Below are 18,583 nucleotides of genomic sequence, written 5' to 3'. Positions count from 1 at the left end.
CTAACCTTGCTCAAATTCCTGTCATTTAAAGCATTGTTAAATTGTGACATATTTTTGCCGCAACCGTAAGCTCCCTCTTGTCCACTGCGCATGAAAAACTCACTTAACAAATTCATAAAAATCAATTAATTCAAACGCGCAACTTTCGCACGTTTTTCCAGCTTTCCCGGATTACTCCCAGCGCTGCCATTTGTGCCGCTGTGGTCTGCACTGGAGATAGTGGCAACAGTTTGTGTTATGAATATTTTAAAAGGCAGCCGTCTGTCTCTCGCTTGTCTAACCGAATAGAAAAACGACAATAAGGCAACCGGGCCACAACATCGGGCTGAGGGCGAAATTTAAAGTACACCATCAAGCGACGAGGAGCTGGAGCCCCGGCGTAGAAACTGCAGTTTGTTCGCCACATTCATCTTAATTTCCTGTCACGACAATGACAACGAGGTTCGTTGCCTTGGTGGTTCAGTGGGTTGCTTTCGTGTGTAATGGCTGAAGTCCACTCCGCTCTGCAAAATCCCGACAATCCTGGACATCCAGCCAAGTGTGCGTCTAGCCAAGCGGCTGACCGAAGTCCAGAAAACAACGAGAGCCACACATTTCACTTCCGTTTTGTATCCACTTCACCGGCAAGGATACAATGTATTGTTTATGAGGCTTGTCGCCAGGCTGACTTGAAGTCAAAGCTTTCAAGCAGGCTTAGGTAAAACTATTGCATTATAAAGCCATCGTGGGAATATTTCTCTTAAGTTTAAATTACCAAGGTCTGTTGTCTGAAATTACTCTTGGCAAAAGGTCAAGTCTGTCAACACCATGCAGATTAGCTAAGTAAAATAAAGTAAATAAAGTGTACAAGCTTTTAAAAATAAATAATAACAAACATAAAATTTAGGAAGTAACTAATAGAAGACTAAATATAATATATGTATTAAATAAAAGTAATTAGCTTATCCTTGCTGAAATACGGTTGCTTCTAGATTACCAATAAATTCTTTAATAAAAAAATGCTTATCTTTGGATAAAAACTATGACAATTGAGTAGTATGTAGAGCCACAATATGTCGGCTTGCAACAGAACCTCCTTTTGTCTTTCGCCCTCCCAGTATTTCGCTCATTTTTCTCGTGTTGAGCGCTTTTTAAGCCTTTGTAGCGGCTGTTGCTTTGGCGTCAGCCTTGGCATCTGTATCTGTATAACTGTATCTGTAGCCGGGCCCGAAACTGTGCCGACTTTGTGGACCGTAGATGGAACTGCTGGGCATCCTGGCGGATCCTCGTAGTTGTTGTGCGTGGCAGTGGCAATGCCAAATGCCGTCAAAAAGCAAAGGGCCAGAAGCGTTTCGGCCGGGCGTTTCGCATAAACAAGGGTGGCCACGCCCCCGCTCCCCCTCCACCACGCCCCCGCTCCCCCTCCACCACGCCCCCGCTCCCCCTCCACCACGCCCCTGCCCATATCCCTTCCATCGTCCTTTGTACGAGGTCTCGGCCCCCGCCACCCAACTCTTTTGCTCGATGTTATCGCGTGCCACAGGATATTGCACTCTAAGCCAGTAGATGGCGTCATGTAAAGCTGGACAACATCCGATTAAAACTTTACGATGTGCGTGTGTCCGCCAGTTATACACCCCCTATATCTCCGCCCCGGTTTTTGTGTCTCCGTCTGCGAATGGGGTGTGTGGCACTGAAGGACGAGGATGGGAATAGGAGCGTCTCGTTGGTCAGCCAGTGGATAAATTCTCATTTACTGCTCTTTTAAGCATGCTGTTTTTGTCGCTTCTTCTTTTCCTTGGTTGGCCCGCTACACTTGGTGTGGGATTATCAGGGAATCGTGGACTTTAAGGGTGTTATGCACAAGTACGTATTGCGAAGTTGTAGATTTTTTAAAGAAGGCTTTTTATTTATTTATTGCAATTTTAAATGACTACATCTGTTAATTGTTTCGCTAAATAGTTTATTAATTGAAGACATATTTAAATCGGATTTGCTAAAAGTACCTACAACAGCAGGTATCAATAAGTCCGCGCACTGCCACCCGACTTCCGCTGTCGTTCAGTTTCAGCGTGTAAGTTGTCCACTCGTTATGCGGGAGGGGGCGGTGGGATTGCTGGACCTGCCACAAGGGGTGGTGGGCCAGGGATGAGGGTGGCTGAGTGACAGGGTAATAGCGCGGCTTGTTAAACTGACCGCAAGCATTGTTTATCATTAAGTGCGGCCTACGGCCAGAAAGAGTGGCCAGAAAGAGTCCTAGGATCGGGATCCGGCCAGTTCCCGGGTCAGCATGTGTCACATGACATATGTGCAACTGTAATGTACTGAGTGTTAGTGCTCCTTGTCCACTGCCAACCAGTTTTTGTTGTTGCTTGGCTTACCCCCATTTTTACTGCTCAAACATATGTATTGCGGCCGCCTTGGGATAATGGAGTTGTTAGTTATGGCCACTAAAAACCAAATGAAAAGCTCAACTTTAAAAGCTGCAATGTTAAATAAAGAACATAAAATAAATAAAAAACAACTTGGATTTTTTTTTGCCATTTTCGGCAAGCAATTCGGCTATCCACCCTTTGCACCGAGTGCATGCAAAACTTTTGTAATTAGGAAGCAATGTCGGTCATTAGTGCGGGAACTGTTAGCCAAGAGCAGGGTTAAGGAGGAACAGAGACTCGGGAATGGGAACAAAAAGGCGCCGGCAGTCAAAACAATAATGCAAATGTGCTGTGGGGAAAAACTCCAGAGTTTACTTTTCACATGGAGGAAGATGGAATGCACTTTCGAAATTAGTGGGAGAATTTGGCGTAAGATAATTACAAAATTACCTAACACAGTACGCCACACTATTTTCCACAAATATATATAATATCTAAAAAATATATAATTAAAGTATACCTTTTCAATTCCACAACTTTATTCGACATACAAATTTAGCTTTAAGACCAGTGGTATGCCTTTTATTATAAACAAAGTAACAGCTTTACCAGTAAAGCCAATCTTGTTCTAATGAAGAAATAAAATTGATTACACAAAATATGAAACCTTTTCTTGTATTTTAATGTAAGCCCGTCTACTCCGGAACTTTTACTTTTTATTCAAAACATTGAGCGAAATAGATAAAAGTACAGTGTTTCCTATCGGGCAGCATCGTAATTTAAGTGGCTTGAACTTATCCAGTGTGTCCTACTTCAGCTCCATGTCCAAATGCCCAGTTAGCTCCAAATGGCTTTGCAACAAAGAAAACCAACCTCTGCGGACCTTCGCGACAATGGCATTGAAGATGGCGACCAACAGTTCGGAGTGGATTTGTTCAGGAGTTGGACGGCAGCACAATTGGACGTGCATCGAGCGTAATTTTAATAAAGTTTGAATGCAAAACTTTCCGATTTGAAATGCGCATAAAAGTTAACTATTTCCGACGGACCAGGCCGGCTGGCTAAAGCTGAAAACTGAAAAATCCCAAGCGGCAAAAGCTGAGAATGTGTGTGAAAAAGTTTGCATTTTGGTTGTCCGTTGCGGTGATCATACGATGGGAGGTGCTGTAGAGGAGTGGAGTGGTCCAAAAGGGCCCACAATGCCAACCCCTGACAAACAGCGGATGTGACGACGACTGGACACGCCCACTATGACTGACAGAAGGCGCCTTTGCAGTCGCAGTGCAAGTCTCAGCCAAAGACTCTGGCGCAATCGTCTGGCCATGGCCATAAATTAAAGCCAACAAACCAAGTGCGGAAGCAGATTCACTGGAGGGAAATGGGGGGGAGCGGACCAGAGGACTTTCAGCCATTACATCTTGCCATGGGTATGGGAATGGGAAGGAGAATCGGAATAGGAATGGGAGTGAGAATGGAACTGTGACCAAACGGAAGCGCAAGCTGGGCTGCTAAGTAGCCTCGGGCTTCGCTGGCTAACGATCAACTTGTCCAGTCGGAGAAAACAGAGACATCTCTTTAAGGAAAACTAATTCTTTCCCACAGGAACACAAATTGACTGGCAACTTGTCGCCTTGAGCATTGTGCTTGTGTTTCATTACAAATATATTTATACAATTAAAAAAATACATAATGTATATATATGATGATAGAATGATTATATGGTATTGCAAATAAGATGTAAGACCATTCCTCCATTTACCTATGCTGTGATTTTCTTCTTGTTTGTCAGTGAGCTTTCCCAAAATATACTAAAAAGCGGACTTGCTAATATCTTCTTGAGCCCAGCAACAACGGATGGATGTACTTCAGCACCCACCGTTTGTGCAAATGCTCGAATTTTAGCTGTATTTTATATTACGCGGTCTGTTATCGCTAATCAATCACGAGTAGTTCTGCGATAATTAGCAGTACATTAGCCGTTAATTCGCTTTAAGTCAGTCAAAAATGATTGGTTTTCGGTTTCAGTTGTTCCTGCTGGGCACGCTGTGTTCTGGCATTTTCTCAGCCCCCTTTAACACTCACTATAAGGAAACAGATCCAGAGCTGACTGCGGGATACTTCCAGGGTGATATGGATGTGGACTACGCCCGGAATGGACAGCTGTCCGAGACGCGACGCTGGCCAAACGCCACAGTTCGGTATAGGATCTCTGAAGAGTTTGGTAAGACAGAGATTAGATGACTTGCTAACTAATTTACAAACTCATTTTATTCAAAATGTTACTTTTCAGATACTCCTCATGTGGAATACATAAAGCTTGGCATGCAATTCATCGAGTATTCGTCGTGTATTCGATTTGTGCCTGCTGATGAGGATGTGGAAAACTATCTATTTGTGCTTCCTTCCACTTCTGGATGCAGCTCCAACGTGGGCTATCAGCCAGGTGAAAGAACCGTCAAACTTCGGCCTGACCCGTTGGACACGGGTTGCTTCAAACTGGGAACCGTCCAGCACGAACTGCTTCACACTTTGGGGTTCCACCACCAGCAGTGCTCCCCTGATCGAGATGAGTTCGTAAGGATCGTGGAGGAGAACATCTCCGAGGGTCACGAGAAGAACTTTGTCAAGTACGAGAAAGACGAAGTGGAGGATTTCGATCAGCCCTATGACTACGGAAGCATTCTACACTACAGCTCCTTGGCATTTTCAATAAATGGTGAAGCCACCATTGTTGCTCTGAATCCAGAGGGTCAGGAGAAAATGGGTCAGCGCTTGATGATGAGCGATACCGATATCAAACGACTCAATACCATGTACAAGTGTCCGGTTCAATTGTAAAAATAGCAATAGTCAAGGTCAAAAAGGCCTGTCAATTATATATAACCGAGCAATATTTTTCTATTTTGCACAATAAAATTCTCAGTCATTAACTTTTTCCTCTTTTTTATCTTTTGGCCTAACAATTAAAGGTTTATGCAATACGGTGAACCCTTATTTAAATATCTATTCCTTAACATTCTTAACTGATAGATTTCATTTCTTAGGTTAAAATAAAAAATGATGCCCCTAGGTTATAGATAATGGGAAGCATCTAATTTAACCCAAATTTTACAGCTCTGCCTTTTGCAAACAAACGAAATGCCGAAACTTGGCGCTCTGTCATCGAAACCCGAACATAGTCTGCTCAGCTGATTAGATAATAAAAAACGCGTATCTTATCTTCAGTGGAAGTGTAGAGCACAATCTGAGCACATTAATAATCGGATGAATTTCGTTCTTTAATATATTTGCCGATCCCAGTGCATGTAAGGCAACCCACCACTGGAAAGCAGCTCAGCTGTTAGTCATAAAGTGAGTGGGTAGTCAAGTTTTGAACACTCAGTCAGTTCAGAACTACCAAGCATTCCCAAACCAACCATCTCGAAAATGACGAAGAAGTGTACTTGAGAAGGTCCCTTTCAGTTGATGAAAAAAGTATTTGAACTTAACTTATGGCTCTGCAATGTGTCACAAAACCCAAAATGTGGTTGGGTCTCAAGCAGATCCTCCTCTACGTAGGCCTGTTGCTCTGTGTTCTTCTTCAGGTCTGTAGGAGTAAGACCCAGTCGCAGATGTTCTGCCCCACTGTTTGCCACTGTGATCTACACGCCCAGCGCAATCGCGCAATATGCAGGTGAGTTGTCATCGGATTTTGGTAGTTTGACTTTCATTATATATACTTCTTTGTGCAGCGCAAAGCGCTTGATAAGCGCCAATATAGAAATACCTACAACGGTTGAGCTATTGGACCTGAGCTACAATGATTTAACCACTATTGATGATGACTCCTTTAAAGTAAGTCAAAAAATGGAGAAGAATTGTTATGAATGTTTATATTTTTACATTGTCTAGTATAGCTTACTCTCTTGTCATTTCCTGCAGATCACTATACACCTGCTCAATCTTTCGTTAGCCCACAACGCTATCCACACACTTTATGGAGATGCCTTTGTGGAGTTGACCAGACTACGCTATTTGGATCTTTCGTACAACCGCCTGGAGCAGATCGATGAACATATCCTGGAAGCCAACAATCAACTGACGCACCTCAATCTGGAAGGCAATAAGTTGTCCACTCTGGGAAGGGGACCCATTTTAAGAAGTTCATCGCTTCGCTCTCTCAATCTGCGCAACTCGCAGGTGAATCAACTTGGAACCCAGCTTCTGAGTGCGCTGCCTGAACTGCGCCAACTGGATTTGGCGCAGAATCTGCTCTTAACCCTGAGTCCTGGTGATTTCCATGCCCCCCGCTATCTGGCTTCACTCAATGTAGAAGAAAATCCCTTCAATTGCGATCGGGTATTGGCCAAAGTGGCCACTGGATTGCGACAGCGTGGAGTGGACATTTTCATAAGCGACTGCATGGAGGAGGAGGTTCAGGATCATCAGAAGGATGCGGAAGCTGTAGATTTTCCCATCAAAAACGAAAAGTTCGAAAGCATGGAGTACGTGGAGCCCAGTACCCGAGGACCCCAATCCGTGCTGTCCGTCTGGCGGGAGCTGGACTCCAGTGAGGAGCAGGACAGCGAGCAGGATGACGAGCAGATGTCATCGGTTAGCGATGTGTGCAAGGGAAGTCCGGAGAAACTGTGCTTGAGATACCGCCTTTGCTTGGAGCGTGTGAGCCATGAACTCCTGGCTGGTGGAAACTCTCAATTGGAAGATGAAATCCTACGCACGCACACCTACGATGAGGATGATTTGAAGCTGGCCTTTGTGGTGGGCGGGGCCACGGGCGTTTGCATGGTCATCTTTATCATCACCTTTGCCCTATGCCTCAAGAGTTGCTGTGAGATGCGCAAAAAGAAAAGTAACCCGGGGATGACCACTGGGGATTCAGGTAGGTCTGGTCAGTTAGGTGATAGACCAATATTTGATAGAGTTCCACCTTGTTTGTTTCCCCCAGTTCCTTTAGACCCCTCGCTGGATAGCCTGCCAACTATACACACCTGGTCACCACAGCGGACTCGCAACCCCAGGCGATCCAATCCCCAGCGTCCCCGTAGTACTCCATCGCATGCCGTGGTCCGACAACCCTACGGACCGCAGGACAACTTTGTGTCCCGGCTTTTTGGACGTCCGGCCCGCAGTCAGTACTACCGGACAATCAATCAGAACACAGCCACCCTCATAAGGCGCCTCAGTCGGAGTAACCTCTTCACCAGTCGCGACCGGGAGCCGAGTTCGCCTGCTGAACCGCCAACATCTACTGCCAGATTCTACACAGATGTTGTTGAAAGTGGGGTGGTAAGGCCGGAGACACCGCCTCCTAACTACGGCGATGTGGTGATTATCGAGAATTGTGATAACAAGTGAAGGGAGTGACATGTTAATATAGCCAAACATTCGTATTAGTAAAAGTATTCTAAGTTATCGCTCTTCTCGACCTCAATCATTTACTATAAAAATCTATATGAGACTATTACAATAATAATGGCAAAATATTAAACTTTATATTTAAATTCCCTTATTCCAGTTGTCATAGACAGCCGTCTTTAGTTTTGCAGTTTAATCCATATTTGTTAGGAGTTGATTGACCGCAAAGTCTTTATTTGGAAGATCAAATTAGGTTTCCATTTAAAATAAGTTTTTATTTTACTACTTTTTTAAGTACAACATGTAATGCACTTGGCCCCCAATCGATATTTCAGTGAGCCCACAACATGGCTTTCAAAATGCCCTTGAAAACTTCAATGTTTCCTTATTCTTTTCGTACACACAAAAATATCAGTTGGGGAATTCCAGCATTTTTGCTTCTCGTTTTGGATAAGCATTACTTTTACAAGACTTGGACTTGCAGCTGCAACAAATCGCAATAAAAACTTTTGACAAAACTATCAAAGTTGGCAACGTAAGAGGGAATGTGGGGATGGAGCATGGCCGACTGTGAAATTGCCACAGGAAAATCCCCGAAAAATTCAAGTAGCAAAAGTTTACACACTCAAATAAATGCTGAAACGCGAAAGCCCCCTTCCCCCAATCCTTGCCTGCAGATAAATCGAAAACACCACAAAGGAAAATAAAACCACACAAAAAATGCCACAAGAATAAAACTCAAAAAAAGAACGAGAAACCCAACAATTTGCACTGCAAAGCGGCAAAAGTGTCTCCAAAGAAAAAACCACACAACCCCGACCAGATACGGAAAAAGAATAAACATATACATATATATATATAGGGAAAGAAAGAAGGTCCAAGTTATGTTGCAATGGGCAAAAAAAAATAATGTAGCAAAAACGGCACTGAACTAAGAGCTATCTTCTTACAACTTAATAAAATAAATTCAAAAAATTATGAATTTACCTATAGGTATATATGTTTATAAAATTTTCACTAGACACTTTAAAAACAAAAGTTAATTATTGCTAAACTATCTTTGAATAACCATTTCATTTATTTCAATTTTATTGATAAAAGTGTAATATTTTCGTCGATATTCCAATTAGGAAAAAAAGGTTACAAGTACTACTTTGCATTTTAAAAAATCTCTTTTCAGAATTCTCTTGGACTAAACGACATTCGAAATCATGGTGCGTTTTCCTTTAATTCGTTCTCCATTTGCCAGATCACTTGTGAGCGAATTTGCTTCCCGGCATCTTCGTGGGCTCTGTTGTTAAGTGTTTGTCTAGTTGTCTATCTATCTATCCAAACGTATCTATGTTTTGCGGTGCCAACTTTCATTGCACTGAGCTCGGCGCTGCAACACGCCGTCGCGCACAAAAGTTAACGTATCCTGGGACCAAAGTTGCGTTGTCAACAACCAAAACGCAGGAAAAAAGCGGATTTGGGCAAAAGCTGTGGGGAAATGAGGAGCTTGAATCGAGGAAGCTTGGCAAAAAAATGCTCTCACCAGGAGGGCTGAGGAAGCAGAGTTGCAGAGCGTGAAAAAATATCTAAATCCAACATTAATGAAAAACTTTTTGCATAATCCACGATGAAGCTGGCGGTGGCAAAAGCAGCAAACCAAAATCAAACCCCCATTTCCCCCAAAGGAAATGCAAGCCAAGCGGAGTAGGAACTCCCCATCGAGTGAATAAAATGCAATATAAGAGGGCCAGGATAACAAAGCAACAGATTCCGCCGGGAGGTGGAGGTTGAATGGGATTTTTGAGGCATTGAAGGACATGGCAAGCGGCTTAAAAGGTGCTGAAGGTTACCCCGAAAGAAAGAAGTAAGTGATGGCTCAGACTTCAGGGTTGGGGTGGCGAAAGTTGCACTAAATCTAAGCCATGGTTCGAAAACCTATGGAGCTCGATATGAAAGGGAATTGGCGTAAGAAAAACTGATTGGAAAATGGTTGAGCGTTGATCAAAGGGGTGAGGTGCCCTTTGAAAACAAGCCTTTACGACCGGTCGGGTCACTTCCCTTGCTTAACTTCATTTCGGGGCACTACGTACATTAAGATTATTTGATTGGTTTTATTTATTGTTGGACACATAGCTTTAAAACTTTAAAAAAGATTCGAATGCTTTATCGTAATGTGTGATAAATGATTTGTTTTGTTATATAGAAAGCACAATTATACCTCCAGTTTCGCGACTACAAATATACCTCCAATTCAATACAAAGGTTTCAGTTAGTTGTAATTTGTTTATGGAGTGTAAAGCGCTACATGGCTATTTGCCAGCACTTTTACCGCTGCAGAGTAAATAAATTAAATTCGTGTTTGCTGGCATTCGGAGCGGCGCCTTTCGCCCCAGGGTTCGGTGTAAAACTTTCAGGAGGTGCCGGACATGTTCGTCGTGTCCCCTCCAACTTTCTATCTATTCTCTGCCGACTGCTTGCCGTGTGCTGCAATAACAAACTCATGCTAATTGCTTTGCTAACAACTCGCAGAAACAGCAACAGCAGCAACTTGGACTTGTACTGACAATAAGAGGGCAGAAAGCGCAGCTACGACAATAAATATCAGCAGGAACTGCAAGGAGCTGGCTAAAAGTCCTGGCTACCTTTAATTACGGTTTCGCAGGACACCGGACCGCACTTTTGCACAAGCTGCTAACTAGTTGCACATGGCCCAGATACACTCATGACACGATTGACCTCTTGGCTTTGGGATGTTGCAGGTGCCACATCCTCAACGCTTCAAGCTAGTGTACTCCGCACTGTGAGAAAATCACCTTGGAAGAATACAGATTTGCTTTAATAGGCGTATATATTTTATATATATATAAAAATATTTTACTTTTTGAATATTGAAGTAACCAATATCCATATCTATCCATATATATTAGTATAGCCTTTAAACAGTGTAATTATCTTCTAAAAAATTTCAATTTCAAATCAATTGTATTTACATAATGGCTATTTGTAATGAAATAAATTTAATAAAGGTGCGTAAAAAAAGGTTAAAAAAAAGTGCAGTTCTGATCAATAAATAACGTATTATTTTTATAAGTCCTATTATTAGCTGATGGTAGATAAGCTTTCTGCCTGTGTTCCTTCTCCTCTGCTTTATAGAATTTGCACACGAACTTGCGATAATTGCTGGGAAATGAAATAAAAATGCAATTAAACCCAGCGATGTTGCAGAGCAGAGAAGCTGGTCCTCGTTGAAATGAGCATTCAATTAAGCGGCAGCCAAGGAGCTGCGAGAGCGTGTCCTCGAATGGGAGTGTCCTGTTTTCGGTGTCCGTTCCTTGGCCTGCCCATCTGTCAGGGCCATGCATATTTGACGGCGACATCGTCGAGGGCGTTTACAAAATGATTTTTATCTTTATCAAATTAGAAAACGACAACGGCAAGCGGACCCAGCCGATCCCGGAACCAATCCCAATCCCAGTCTCAATCCCTATTCCGATCCCTTCGTCACCACTTGGTATCCCTTATCCAGTCAGCCGTGTCTTGGCTGTGTCATAGCAATTAAAACTCTGCCATACCATTGTGTAGATTACATCCCCGGCGAGTCGGTGCGTTCTTGGTCAATGGACAGATGTTAAATGCTTTGAAGTTTATTTCTAGACATGCACGACTGCCCTCTGTATAAAAGTGGGCGGATAACACATTTGGACGCTGCCACTTTTACAAGATTATGTTTGTGCTAACTGTGGAAAAATGTCTCAGGGTAAATAATAATATATTCATAAAAATATATTTATTTGTATTAATCTATACATACATACTTAGTTTATATTTATATGGGTAAAAAGTTGTTGCTGACGCACCAGATTACATCGTGAATAAAGTCTTTATTCGTTCTACTAAAAAAATGAATTATTTTAACAAACAATTGCTACCCAATTGCGACACGAATCGTTTATACAATTTGAAAATGTATCTCAGGCGACAATTAATTTTTAATTTACACACAAGGGCACAAAGCCCATTTCATTGCCTCATTCGCTTTCTTGATGCCGTTTGGCGACTGTTTTCAATTTACATGAACAGGGCACAAAAGGATACAAGCAGAGGAAGCAGAGGAAACAGGGATGAAGGACTTTCGGCCGTTGGCGGCATTTTGCACAGGTGACAGGTGAGGGTGACTGGATGGGAAGGGGGCGGAAAACCCCTCAAATGTGCCCGGGGGACTTTCGTGTTTTTTCGCTGTTGCTCCAACTTTTCGCCACTCTGCTAAACTTCCACTAAACATTTGCCTTCAATTTTGTGCTTCTATTTTTTCTCTCCCAACAACTTGTTTAGCAGTTGGCTGTCGCTTCTGTTGCTTTTTCTGTGGCTGTCTCTCCCATAGTCGATGTACTAAACATTTTTTAATGGCTTGTTTTGTGGCCCAAAGTTCTTGACTGGCTGACTAGCCGGCAACCTTTTAATGAGTTTGTTTCCTTCCAGAAGGCTGAAGAGGGGAAGCTTTGTTTTTATTATTCATGGCTTCCTCAATATTTTTCAAGCTAATCATAAAAACTTCACGTTTTCTGTAGAGTTAAAAGTGAACGTAGGAAAATTGTACGTCATGGCAAAATTCTGGCACCACAATCTTTTTACACACTATCTAAACAGAAAATGTAAAAGAATATAAACAAATTTCTATAAGTCTTTAAAAACCATGCATTTTTTGAAGTGCAAGAACAAACTCCAGGAAGTTTAGCCTTTTTCGCATTAACCTCTAAGTGCAACACGGCTCATTAGCTGCCATTTTACAGCATTCCACAATTTTATTTGCTCAATTTCATAAGCAATTGTGCACTGCACTGCGCCTAAATGTATGCAGCACACACAAGAGAAGCTAATGTATGCCAAACACACACGCTGAACCCAAACCCATACCCTCGCATATTTCTGATTTTCAAAATGGGCGCAATTGAAGTTGCAGCTCACAAAAGCCCGATGCACAAGAGCACGCAAAGTTTCATCTGTGCTTTGCTTTTCATTTTTCCTTTACTTTCCATGTGTTGTCGATATGTGGTAAAAGTTTTTCGCACTCTACAGCATTTCTCTCTCTGAACGCTCGAGAAGAACTGAAATATTTCTTGATTTCAAGCGTAGATGGTAATACTTAGTCCGTTAAACAATAACGAATGAATATGAAAATATTAAGTTAATATATTCAACAAGTTCGTAATTATTGACCATCACTATCTTTATAATTTTCTGCCTAGTCTTTGTCGAACTTAGTTTCGACTAATTCGCAGTTGGGTTGGCAAAGATCTTTGTTTAATGGAAATAAAAAACTGAAAAGGGGTGCTATTGCCTAAGTGTGTGTGAAGTAGTGCCCGGCTTGATTGCCATGCATCATAAATCCAAGACCGCACCCTGGAGCTCGAAGCGAACTCGTTGTTCCAGGTCAAGTGGACAAAGTGGTCAAGTGGGTGATTAGCCTTTAATTTGAGGCCCTTTGTTAATTAAGATCCGGTGATCCCGCCGGGTCATCGGGGATGGATTGCTGGCAGTTGTTGGTCACTAAAAGCACTTGCTCCCCGTTCAGGGACAAAAGTAATTATACGGCCAGGGGTCGGTCCGATGTCCATTCAATTTTCGCCCTCATATCAGGGCGGGGGCGTGGCAGTTGTGTGCTAATTTCCGGTGCTCATATTTGGCAGACAGTCACGCCCACTTACACAGCGACAGCAGCAACAAATTGCACCACATCCTGGAACGATGTCGATGACGTTGGTCAATGTTAATGATGACCATGGCGACAGCGATGGCCAGACGATGGGTGAAGTGCAATTCCATTGCAGTCTCCACGGCACAAAAAGACAAACAACCAACCAAACAACCAAGGAAAGCATCAGCCAGTGGCTGACAGCCATGTCAGGCATAACATACTAAATCTATTATTCCCTCAATATTTACTGACACAAATACTCTCGGGGCTCCGAGGTTTTTCCACGAATATTTAAAATAATGTGATGCAATACAGGGAAAACAATTAAATTGGATTATAAATGCTTTATACATCTTTTGCACGGTATTATTCATACTGTTTTAGCCTAATAATTAAAAATACATAAGTTATTGGTTTTTCAAAGTAAGTGCAATGGAAAAGTTGAAAAAACATCCCACAACTGTCCTTGGTTACAGAGTTAAAATTGAGAATTCAAAAACCATTATGTATTAACTGCATTATCTGACTATTGCTAGACATTAGAAAGTTCTGGAAAATAGTTTCCATGCTGACTCTAAAACTCTTCAGATGTTGTTTGATGGGCTCTTGAGGTACGAGTAACCCGAATTCCCAAAAGTCGTTGTAAAAACAGCCATCAAATGCTCATTCAATGCGCAGCATTGTCCTTGTCCCTCGTCCGTTGTCCTGCTCTTACGCTATTCTCCGCTGGCCGCTGCTGTCCATTCAACCGGCGAGTGTCCTGTAACCCCTCATGCTCCACATCCCCCCGTAAGTGTTTGCAGCAATCAGTTATGACCCTTTTGTAGCAGCAGCAGTAGCAGCAGCAGCAGCACGAGCAACAACCATGCACATCCACATTTCTGGCATCCTTGGCAACTTGCTTGCCCACTTCCTGTGGCGATTGTCAACAGAGAGCGTTGGTTATGTATTTTTTGTCGGTTTTATTCCCGGGAGCCATGACGTTGGCAGCCTCTATAAATCTGCACAAATTGGCAGCCCTGTGGCTGCATTAAAAAATATTTTATAAAAGAGCAAAAGTAAATAAATACAGCGCGAAAAACGAAGGCCAGGCACATGTTGCCATTCAGTACTTTATGCGGTGTCCTGACTGGCTTTATTTTTTGTTCCAGCATCTGTTTGTTTATTTATGCTTGCAACGTTTATAAATCGCTTTCCAAAAAATGCAACCGGTAGAAGGAGAGCACAAGGCGCAATCGTTGACTGACCAAGCGACACATCCTTGCCATCCCTGTCATCCCTGGCATCCCCATTCCGATTCCATTCCCCAAAGGTGACTGCGAACAACGTGGCGTATGCGCGCTGTCCTCGATTGAGTTGTCACGGCTGGCTGGCTGGACTTTTCACCCTCCTCCCAAAAGCCACCATCCCCGTTACCATCTTGCCTCTGGCTTGACTTGCTCCATGCTGACCACACAACTTCATAAATCAGACGACAAAACCGCATCGAGCGTTTTGATGACCTTATTACCTGTCAGCCAGGAGTCGCAATTGCAGGAGCTAAGCTATGTTAAATATTGAAACTATACACCGTGGTGTACACTCATAAGTCATAAATATTTTTAACGATAATATTTTTTAACGATAAATATTTTGTTCGTATTCGTATTCGAGTGGACGCGTTTAAGTTGATACAAAATCCGTACTTCTTTCGTTAAATTTATAATTTTAGATAAATACCCGTCTTGCAGTTAGCCAAAGTTGAAAATGGGCTAATTCTCGAAAAAAAAGTTTACTATTCCTTTAGGACCACTGTACATCCCAGGTGCACTCGGTGCTTGGCCTTTGATTTGGCTCGGTTCGTGTGGAACTGGGTTCCAAGCTCATCTCGTTGCGTTTGGGTCCTGATCGAATCACGCGCCTTCCGTATCGCAAATATTTGCCCACTGGCGATATTTCATTTGCCTCCCCAACTTCGAGGCGGACAACTCATAAATCTTTGAAGGGGCATCGGCTCGAGGACGAGGATGAGGATGAGGACTGATGGTTCGATGGGTCGATGGCAAACGAATGTAATCGGGGGAAAGTTGCCCGTTTTCATTGAGGGCTAGGTAACCACTGAAGGAGCAATCGTTAGACTGACAAACAGACATCAACATCACGTCGACCGCGGATGAAGGTGGGGGAAAGAGAATCGAAATCAATATTTTCATCAGAATGAAAAATGACCCGGTCAGAAAGGGCTGGAAAAATTGTCCAGCATCCATAAAACCACTTGAAGCTACCGTAAGCCATTCTGGACTCTGTGAATGAAGTTCGTCATCTCTAGAGGCTTTGAGGCTTAAGTTTATTGAATTCCAGTGATTAGCGAAAATAACTCGAGAAGCTTCGTGAATTTGCCAACATCGCATAATTGATTAAGCACGAAAAACGAGCGACCCAATCAACGGTGCGTGCATCGTGGCGTATACGCAATGCGAGCAGAAAATTTTCTTCAGACGCGGGTATGCCAATGAAGCTTGAGATACTGTGATGAACAGGAAAGCTAGATATAAAGGCAAATAGGAATTCAGAATGGGAAAAAACACAAAGACACCAATCAGCAGGAAAAACAATGAGGACAAAAAATTGGATATGGATGAGGGTGCAGTTCTAGTAAATATCTCAATAGATCGGGCAGTTCAGTTACTTGATTATTCGAAAAACATAATACAGTAGAATATAATTTTATAAAATTTCTAATTACTATTTTATTATGCAGAAAACCTTCCGTTTACTACCTTTTATGGACTCTGTTAGTAAATCTAGGCTTTGTCCGTATTCCAAAGAAATCTATTAGTGTATCTAGGTTTAGTCATATTGACAGTATCCGTTTCTTTATCGTCTCGAGAACCCTCTTGTATTATCAAGCTTTGTTGCTGCTTTTGGCTGCCGGTGGTGTTGTTATTGTTCCTGTTTTGGGACACACTCTGCTACGTGACACTGACATGGATTTTCGAGATGTTTGTCGCTGTGTGCGAGTGTGTCTTTCGTTGCCTGCCCGAGGAGGTCCTTAGAGGCAGAGGCACTCGCACACACGTGCTCCCTCATGAGGTGCCGTCCTGCCGTTCTGCCGTCCTGCCTACTCGATCATCTGGCATGTTCGTGCCTTAAGACCCACTTGCACTTTGTCAATTCGCAAATCTTTTTGTACGCCATTCTTTTAGCCGAATTTAGCCGCTGTCTCCGTCATCAAAGGCAGCCTACACACAGTAAGCGGAAAGTTTACAGAACTAAATTCAAAGGGGAAATCGGGTAGCTTCGGGCATTGGCGGTGGTTGTGGCTCGAGCATTTTCACAATTGTGCGAGTTAGCTTTGATGAATTCAATTATTCAAGCACAACATCCTGCCATCTCCAATCTGCATACAGCTTTCAACAAAATATTAGTGTTCCTATTGTTTCACACTTGTTAATTATTTAACGAAAACCACAAATATTTATGAATTTTTTATTGGACTTGCATAATTATATTCGGCTGTCAATTCCATAGATTTATCAATATATGTACATGTAATGAGCTTAGGATAGCTTAGGATGTGATATGTCAAATAATTGTGCATAAATAATTAGTATAGAAATGTGGTTTATATAGTTTGCTTGTAAATAAATGATGCTATAAATTTAATGTAACTTTATAACCGAAAATACAATTTTTTTCCCACAAACGCCTATTGTAATAGCAAACTTATTAGGGCTATTTTTAAACGCAGCTCTAACGCAGTGCACGTATTTTGTCTTCGCTCTCGTTGAATGAGTTCATCCCTATCGTCGTGCTTAGAAGGAATTGAAATTCCCCCATGTCCTCACGTGCCACGGCCGTCTCAATCTGTAAAGTGGATTTATTCGATGAAATCGAAAGTTGATTTCTCCCTTAACCCCACGGCTGTGTGGATGTCATTGTGTCGCGCCCCAGAGTACAGTTGTACGGATGTACCCTTTACCATGCTCCGGTTTCTAGGTGTGTGTTTCTCGTGTGTTCGTGTGTGGGCGCAACATTAAAGGATTTATCAATTTACGCAATGGAACTTTCGAAAGTCAAGCAGGCTTTTCTACCGTCAGATTTGTGCCTTATTATATAGTTGCGCATTGATTGATTAAATTGTTTCTGCGTTCCTGGTTGCTTATATGTCAAGATGGCACGGAGAAAATTTGGAAAGCTCAATGGTCGGGGCTTAAGGAGTTCAGTAGTTTGATCCTTGATTGCAATTACCCGTTAGCCATTTAGGGAATTCTGAAACCTGCAAGAGTTTTCTGACGCTGATAGCAGAGCCGCAATATCTTTATTTATCGGTAATAAGTAATAAGAAAATTAATTTAGACATTTTTATTGGGCTAATAAGGTTTAAATATCGTTGTTGAACCGAAGTGCATTCCCTTCATCAATTAAAATATTAATTGCACTTTGCTGTTTATACATAGTGGTAATACTGTTATCCAGTAAGCTCCCTTGACTAAGTAATCCCTTCAGTTCCGTTTGCTAAGCCAAATACGTCAAATTAACGCCAGGAGCTCAGTTCCAACCATAAACAAGTGCAATTGCAAATTGCTTTTAGCGGTTAAAGCAACAAAAGCGAAAGCAATCCGCAGAAGCCGCAGCAAAACTGAGCGCAGAATTATGGCTGGCGCAGTAGCACTGAGAGCTCTGAGGTCAACATATTATGCTTTATTAACGACGAGCATCGTAAAAATTGTAAATGGAAAATTTTACTTGGTTTACGATTATGTGGAGGATCAAAAGTGTCTACCATTCGGTATGGGAATACAAAATGGCGAAATGCTGTTGCAAATTGGTCGCAAACAATGCAAACAGTTAAAACCAAAATCGAAAAAATTATATCATCTGAATTGCAATTAAACGATTTCATGCATATATGTAAATGCATTGCATAATGCTCAATTGCCGGAATCCGCAGAGCCATGCGAAAATGAAATTACAAAATGTAACCATCAGCAGCAACAGATCCCAGTTACCAACAACCAGGCCAATTGCAATAACAATGAAAACACTGGCCAAACCACTGGACACACCCATAACAACAACCATTAAATTAATGTTGAAAACTGAAATCAATTTATTTATAGAAAATCATGACGCATGAGGACACACCCGAACGTAGGGATAAGGGTTACGGCGGCTCCCCACACATTATTTAATGAATAAATCAGGC

General features: G+C 42.3%; 2 protein-coding genes across 2 annotated transcripts; both read left to right on the top strand.

The window, feature by feature from the left end:
- Positions 1 to 4,358: 4,358 nt before the first annotated feature.
- Positions 4,359 to 5,284, top strand: LOC120449973 (seminal metalloprotease 1). Its single transcript, XM_039632684.1, has 2 exons — positions 4,359 to 4,575; positions 4,645 to 5,284. The coding sequence occupies exons 1-2, from the start codon at positions 4,359 to 4,361 to the stop codon at positions 5,190 to 5,192; spliced, it is 765 nt and encodes a 254-aa protein (XP_039488618.1). The 3' UTR covers positions 5,193 to 5,284.
- A 453-nt stretch (positions 5,285 to 5,737) lies between these two features.
- Positions 5,738 to 8,606, top strand: LOC120458646 (toll-like receptor 2). The gene is made up of 4 exons (XM_039646375.2): positions 5,738 to 6,027; positions 6,086 to 6,188; positions 6,276 to 7,233; positions 7,300 to 8,606. Exons 1-4 carry the CDS (start codon positions 5,846 to 5,848, stop codon positions 7,707 to 7,709), a joined length of 1,653 nt encoding a protein of 550 aa, XP_039502309.1. The 5' UTR covers positions 5,738 to 5,845; the 3' UTR covers positions 7,710 to 8,606.
- Positions 8,607 to 18,583: the final 9,977 nt, after the last annotated feature.

This window comes from Drosophila santomea, chromosome 2L (assembly GCF_016746245.2).
Source record: "Drosophila santomea strain STO CAGO 1482 chromosome 2L, Prin_Dsan_1.1, whole genome shotgun sequence".
Classification (NCBI taxonomy): Eukaryota; Metazoa; Arthropoda; class Insecta; order Diptera; family Drosophilidae; genus Drosophila; species Drosophila santomea.
This window is presented reverse-complemented; position numbering and strand designations above follow the sequence as displayed.